Below are 7,897 nucleotides of genomic sequence, written 5' to 3'. Positions count from 1 at the left end.
ACTTCTTCATTACCAATAAAAAAATTTACCTAGAAAAAGAACGTTATGACACTAAATTTTTTCTTTCCCGTGGTTTCTGAAAATGGGGCTCACTTTATATTCCAGATTGCCCCGTAATTGGGCCAATATGGTATATCAATACAGTTATCTTTTTCTTTAAACATTTCCCATTCCTCTAATTTCTTTTATAGAGAAACAACGAGGAAAAGTATGTGTTAAAAAATCTTATTAGCTGATAATAGTTGGTATTGCCTAGCTTGTTTAGAAGCCTTGCCAAGAGTTACATATTTGTACGGGAACTTGTTTGGCTCTTTTTTGTTTTCCTACATTATCTGATACTTTCCTAAAGGAAAATAGTAAGTTTGTTAGAAAATATGAGTAAATGATTTTTGTTTAATACTGCACCTTACAATATTAAAAGTGGAAAAAAAAACATTAGTGCTAGATCTGGATACAAACGTAAAGCTGGTAATCGTACAATGAAAGTTTTATATACCATATTGGCCTGATTATAAGGCAATGTTTTTGATTAATAATTAGGCTGTAAAATTCATAGTCGCCTTATAATCGTGGCTGACCACAGGCCTTTTCTCCCTATTGTAGCCTGTTGCACTTCCTGAATGTCCAGATAGCATCTGTCTACACGTACGCACCAGATGTTTGCTCAAGGTTATCGTTAATTCTTGTAATTAATCCATCTGCAGGCTGTTCAGTTATAGTATTGATTTTGTGGGCAACTGGTTGGCATGAACTCTCTCCAACTTGCTTTTTTTTGCTTCCACATGCCATGATTTGAGGAACACACTACTAAGTGAATAGTTGAATGTGATCAATTAATGAGGCCGTCGATTAATGGAGTAACAAATACCGCTAATCACCCAGATTTAGTCAAGGATAAAATTAGTGTACCTATTACTTCCCTCTCATAAATCACGTGTCTCTGAAACCTCTTGAGGCAAATTGTAAAAGGTTTTAACTTTTCTACTAAATGAAACCCTTGTGTTATAAGATTCACGTGTTGTTGCGGACAGTTGTCTTTTAGCTTGACGGTCATACTGTTTGTGTAATAAGAGAAATTGTAAACTGCAACAGCCCTCATAAATAATGTTATAGTTACTTTGACATATTTTATTAGACTTGCTGTAATAGCTTTGATAAATCCGTAACAGCTATGTTCAAGGAACTGCTCAAAATAATGTCACGATATGTGTAAAATTTTGTGTTAATACATAAAAGTTCTAAGATTAAGAATTCTTGTTTCTCAAGTTCATGTATATGTGCTTCCATAGTTTAGGTCTTCCAATTACTGTTTCTGAGGAAATCAAAACTTCAGTACATTGTGTATGATATACGTAGCTTGCTTAATGGAAGTTAATCATTATGACTTTGAAAAAGAGCATAAAGCATATTTTTTCCATGATAAAAAATAAATGTGTGAAGAGTTAAACTGTACTGTCGTGTGAAAACCATACTGTTGTGTGTCAACCAGTTGTTCCTTAAGCAGTTGTAACTTAAAGCTGATGTGAAATGTGATAACTGACATTAAATCAACCAAGTTACGAGTCATATCAACACTGAAAATTGATATTAATATTTCAAATTTACTGATACAAAATTTATAAAGATCTGCAAATGAACAGGTAAATTTGGAAACTTAAGAATTTTTAGACTGTTTGGGAATTCTATTAAATATATACTCTTAAAGTGTTCACACTGACAGTGGCTAATATAGACAGATCTCAGTGTTTAACTTGCTCCTTTTTCAAATGTTCACACTGACAGCAGCTAATATAGACAAATCTCAGTGTTTGACTAGCTCCTTTTTCAAATGTTCACACTGACAGTAGCTAATATAGACAAATCTCAGTGTTTTTACTGGCTCCTTATTTAAAATTTTCACACAGATAGTAGCTAATATAGACTAATCTCAGTGTATTGACTGGTTCCTTTTTCAAATGTTCACACTGACAGTAGCTAATATAGACAAATCTCGGTGTTTCACTGGCTCCTTTTTCAAATAATCATACTGACAGTAGCTAACATAGACAAGTCTCAGTGTCTTGACTGGATCCTTTTTCAAATGTTCACACTGACAGTAGTTAATATAGACAAGTCTCAGTGGCTTGACTGGATCCTTTTTCAAATGTTCACACCGTTAGTTGATTAGTAGAATCTCCTAATTTATTAATTAATTATGTTCAACTAATCTGTAATTTTTAAAATGCTACAAATTGAATTTTAATAACTGTGGTGGTCATAGTACAGAAAGTCCATTGTGTTTGTGAGTTGTTTTTTGTTTTTTTTATAATGGAAGCTCCTGTTATAAAATAAACAGTGTATCTGTCACAAACAAATGTTGAAACTTGTATCTGTATGAGTTTGATGTTGTTACATAGTGGATTTAAACTTTATTTCAGATTACTTGACACTGTATCGTCTATTTACCTACTATTAGATATGTACTTAGAAGTTTTATATGTACTGTGATATTTAAAATTTGAATTAGAGGCCACTTGTTCTCTGACAAAAAGAAAGGACTCTATAACAAACAGCAAGACCAAAGTTTTGATGAAATAAAACATATTTATAAACCATACAAGCCTTAAACAAGAACTGCAGAACAAAACAAAGTTGCCAAGGCACAAACTATAAAGTGGGGTGTCCTGTTTTTTGGAGGTTACTGTGGAAGTTGGACCCACATATTGGTGGGGATACTACTGTTATCAGTTTTTATAAAGTGTATAGAGTAGCGTACTTTGTAGAGGTCAACGTGGTAATATAAGTAAATAAGCTGTTTTATACCTTCCGTGAAGCAGCCAGGTTCCGAACCTGTAGGTGAAATCTCCCAGATTGTCATCTAGTACTTGACTCAGCACAGACTGTTTTGGCACGATATTTACAGGAAATGTATCTTATGTAAGAGTCACTTTTATTCTATAGAAGCATTTTTGAAAAAAAAGTTGTGTAAATGTCCCTCCATTGTCGTGACAATGATTTTCTTTGTATATTGAAGATGAGCATTGAATTTGACAAAAATGAATGTTGAGAAATATATATTTCCGTGTGGATCCTACATTTAGAAAGCTCTTGTTTTGCACCGTGTTATGGTACATGGCGTGCATGAACAGTAACAAAGTTTTTTATCAGAACTGCAGAATAAAACGTATAACTGGAGCTTTAATACGTGGTTGTATAATTTTGGAACTCAGGGTGTATGGTTACCTTGTTTTTAACATGAATATATGCATAGTTATTTATGTTTTAATCTCTTACACAGTGATCGTTCCTTTAATTTGCTAGGTGAACTCACTTGTTAGAGATTAGCTGTAAAAGATTGTTTTGGTTGTTGTCTTAAGTAATATTTTGAAACAAATCGTGAGTGTTTTTAATCGGTAAAAAAATGTTTATGTTTATTCAGAGTCTACAATGGGCAGTAAAAGATTCCGAAAGCGACATTTTCGATTTGCATCATGGCATGACATTATACTACTAGAGGAAGTTTTAAGAATTAATCCTTTCAACAAATATTGGACGGGCAGAGGCAGCTGTAACTTGTGGAGTCAAGTAGCCCAAAATCTCAGAAGTAAAAATAAGTTTCACGTAGATAGTCGACGATGCCGAGAAAGAACAATGCTGCTTCTGGAACATTTTGACAAAGGTGTAGATTGCCTGAAGAGTGGTTCTGTAGCAGAAATTAAACTGAAGTTGAAACTTCTTGAAGTTGTCAAAGCTCTCAAAGAATAATTGTTTATTTATTTTAGAATGAAGAAGAATATTTCAAAATGTATCAAAAAAATAATTATATGGCACTTCTCAAAACCCATGAAATGACATTTATCTACTAACCCGCGACTACATGATTAATTCTAATCAGCAGCTGAAAATGATTGGTGGTGGGTGCTACCAGCCAGTTTCATTCCTTCTAGTCAGCAGCTGAAAACTTTTGTTTTGTTGTTTTGAATTGGTGCTCACCAATTATACCTTTTGACTCCTAAGAAGGTCCCCACAATTATACGTTGTCTTGACACAGTTTTTGATAAGAATAAACAGAATTCATTTGAAGTTTGTCTGAATTAAAGTATAAAATCCTGTTTGAGTTGCAACTGTGCATAACTCGACTATTTGTTTACGAAAACTTGGTCTGAATCTAAATGAAACATCTGGCTTATTTAAGAAATAGGTGAATAAATTGGTGAAAACATTTAAGTTTATGCAACTTGTTGCAATGTACATGCAAGCTTTCAAATATTTTAATTGCAGAATAACAAGAGAAGATGGCCAAACGTAATGTTAAAACAAATGATAGGTTTGGCCATGTAAGTTTTTATTTGTATTAAGAGTAGAGCTTGGCAATTTAACTAATTACCTCTCAGCAGTATTACATCAATTAGTGTCACAAAGTAATCTATTAATCAAAATTGTAGTTAAATTGAGGAATAGCAATTAATGTTTCTCATTAGTCCAACAACTGACAGATCAAAATTATGATTGAGTGAATTGTCATAAAAATAATCAACTAGTTGAAATTGGTGTTTCCGGTTTTTACTGTTTTTGATTATATCAACTTTCCAACTAACTGAAATATTGTTATCACTTGTGTTTGTTGTTGAACACAAAGCTCTAGATATGGGCTGTCTGTGCTCTGTTCAATATCAGCCATATACATCTGTGCTCTGTTCAATATCAGCCATATACATCTGTGCTCTGTTCAATATCAGCCATAGACATCTGTGCTCTGTTCAATATCAGCCATAGACATCTGTGCTCTGTTCAATATCAGCCATATACATCTGTGCTCTGTTCAATATCAGCCATATACATCTGTGCTCTGTTCAATATTAGCCATATACATTTTTTCTGTTTTTTAATTCTAGTTTGTTTAGCATTGGTTAGTGGGAGGTGCCTGTGATTCTCGGGTCTCAAGGACAATCCCCATTGCCAACAGACTTGCTCACTCTGTCTTTTTTTTTAATTGGGAAGCTGCTAAGGCTATCTGTTGCTGTCACTGACTTTTGTTTAAAGCTTTCTACATAACTTTCTACATTTTTTTAAGCCTAATGTTGTAGAATAAACCTTATTAATTTTCATGATTTCCTGTGTTGACAAATGAGTGAAATGAAGATGTGTTTTGTGAGTTGAGATTTTATAAAAATATACATCATTCAGTATTCTGGTGTTTTAGATTGCCTTTTCCAACAGACAAAATGTGATGGATCTGTTTTGTGTAATACTTTTAAAGTTGATTCATTAAATGTCATGACTAGATATTGTCTTAAGGTTGTATAAGATCAAAGTCGATGTGTCCTTATCCATTTTACCTTGTATATAAATGAATATAAATATTACCAACTAGTTATTAACTAGAATAAATGAATGGGAATAACATAGAGCTAGATAAAAGATAATTGCAATTTTAGTAATTTACGTGTAGCATAATGTACCTTGAAATTAATAGAATCTCAGTTAAGCTAGATTGATGTTAGGAATTGAGTTGATCTTATAGGGTTTAGGCGTTACTCATTCTAGAATGATGAATAAGTAACTGGTAAAACTGTACGCTTTCCTTTTTGTCGTATTGTTTCTTGAGTTAAGTATTCCATTTGTGTTCGTGGTGTTAGCATTTGTGAAGATAAACTGGTTTAATCTATAACATTTCATATAAATATTACAGGTATTTATAAATTGAAATTTTGGTATTGGTGATCAAAGGGAACTGAATAAAAGGAAAGTAACCTCTTGCAAATACAAAGAGTATGCTTCAGAACTTTCAACAGGAATAATGTAACGACGACTATGTAGGTATTACAAGTAAGGTACAGTGAGCCGTCATTTACTTTATTACAGATCGTGAGGTTTTTCTATGAGGTAAGGGATTATTTTGTAATTTGATATACAATTAGATGTAATACTTTTTCAGTTTGTCTGTCTTACACTTGATATGCTGTTTAAAAAGTTTGAATAAAACAAACTGTGTTCTTGGGTTACTGACACCTACTGTAAGTTTCTGAGAATCCTTTTATCATAAACTAGGTTGGTGATCTGCATGTGTAACATTCCAGTGAAAGTTCTATTTTAAATAAGTGTAGTCACAGTGGAGAACTTCAATCATTTGTTAGAAACTAGTAATTTGTAAATGTAATAAATTTTAGTTGAGCTGATACATTTGTTAATGGAGTGAAGTGATAGTTATATTCAATCTGAAAACAAATTACACGTATTGAGAATATTGTACGAGTTGTTTTTAAAAACTGCCGCAGGTGATTTTGTACGGAAGAACTTAGTGTGATGTGGTGTACAGTATACGTATGTACCAATGATTTTTTTCAAGTTGATATTTTTTATCACATACTAAAATGTTTCATTTTAAGGTACTTCAGCTGAATATTAGAGTAATGCTAATTCACAGAAATGTTATTTTTGAGTTGGAAATGAGGTTTCTGATGCGATTACTTACCTCTTCTCAGATTTACATGTATGAAACACTAGTGTACGTGTACATTTTAAACGATATTGGTGGCACGAAGGTGAAAAGCATAAAAGTATTTTGTTTGCACAACACAGTTAAAACTTTGGTACTTAGATATTCTGATTTACTGTGCTGTTAAATTGATTCAAAGAACTTGTTTATATCTAAACTCTTTCTGAAACTATATACTCACTGAAAACGGATGAACCTTTGATTTTGGGATTTACATTAAAATTTTAAGTTTCATTTCAAAAAACGCTCTTATTTCATGAAATTCAGATTTTGTTTTGCACATTACACTCATTAGTTAATGTTATACTATATTTACAAAATCATGCAGTCAACATTTCAGTGGTGAATACCCAACAATTTTCTTTGTTTGTATTATAAAACAGCTCAGTCAACATTTCAGTGGTGAATACCCTGCAAGTTTCTTTGTTTGTATAATAAAACAGCTCAGTCAACATTTCAGTGGTGAATACCTTGCAAGTTTCTTTGTTTGTATAATAAAACAGCTCAGCCAACATTTCAGTGGTGAATACCCTACAATTTTCTTTGTTTGTATAATAAAACAGCTCAGTCAACATTTCAGTGGTGAATACCCTGCAAGTTTTTTTGTTTGTATAATAAAACAGCTCCCTAAAAATATCTTGACATGTCCTAGACTATTCTGTTGTCTGAATTTTTGTTTACATAAAGTGGAATAAATATTACAAGTGTATATTGTGTGAATCAGTTATAAAAGTGTATATTGTGTGCATTTTTGGTATTCCTTGATATATCGTCATGTAAAAGAAAAATATAACTGTGTAATATATTTATATAATAGTAATAACATTCATCAAAAGTTGTTTTTGTAAAAAATGTGCTTCATCTTGTATTTTTTTGATAATAAAATGTTTGAAGACTGATTCTTGTAAATTTTTAGACCCGTTCATTACTGGAATAATACTTTGATATGTGTACATGTATAAATAAATACTTTGAAGCAGTATATGAATTCAAATATTTGGAAAAATGGATGACTGAAGGAAAATTAAGTAAACTTATTGAACTGTGCTACTTACAAGACTTCCCATACTTTAATTATTTTATGTAAGTAAACTTATTGAACTGTGCTACTTACAAGACTTCCAATACTTTATTTTTATGTAAGTAAACTTATTGAACTGTGCTACTTACAAGACTTCCGATACTTTAATTATTTTTATGTAAGTAAACTTATTGAACTGTGCTACTTACAAGACTTCCCATACTTTAATTATTTTTATGTAAGTAAACTTATTGAACTGTGCTACTTACAAGACTTCCAATACTTTATTTTTATGTAAGTAAACTTATGGAACTGTGCTACTTACAAGACTTCCAATACTTTATTTTTATGTAAGTAAACTTATTGAACTGTGCTACTTACAAGACTTCCCATACTTT

General features: G+C 31.8%; 1 protein-coding gene across 4 annotated transcripts in view; it reads left to right on the top strand.

Annotated features, from left to right (window-relative positions):
* The window catches only part of LOC111087603, a 38,784-nt gene that overhangs the window by 10,256 nt on the left and 20,631 nt on the right, over positions 1-7,897 (top strand). For 2 of the 4 annotated variants that reach the window (XM_022394806.1, XM_022394804.1), the window contains exon 4: positions 3,419-3,865. The exons of the other annotated variants lie outside the window; for them this stretch is intronic. In XM_022394806.1, the coding sequence (XP_022250514.1) occupies positions 3,419-3,744 (326 nt within the window). In that variant the 3' untranslated portion in view covers positions 3,745-3,865. Of the gene's footprint in view, positions 1-3,418; positions 3,866-7,897 lie in introns of those variants that run through there. 4 annotated transcript variants of the gene reach the window in all.

Source organism: Limulus polyphemus, unplaced genomic scaffold (genome assembly GCF_000517525.1).
Source record: "Limulus polyphemus unplaced genomic scaffold, Limulus_polyphemus-2.1.2 Scaffold2359, whole genome shotgun sequence".
NCBI lineage: Eukaryota > Metazoa > Arthropoda > Merostomata > Xiphosura > Limulidae > Limulus > Limulus polyphemus.
This window is presented reverse-complemented; position numbering and strand designations above follow the sequence as displayed.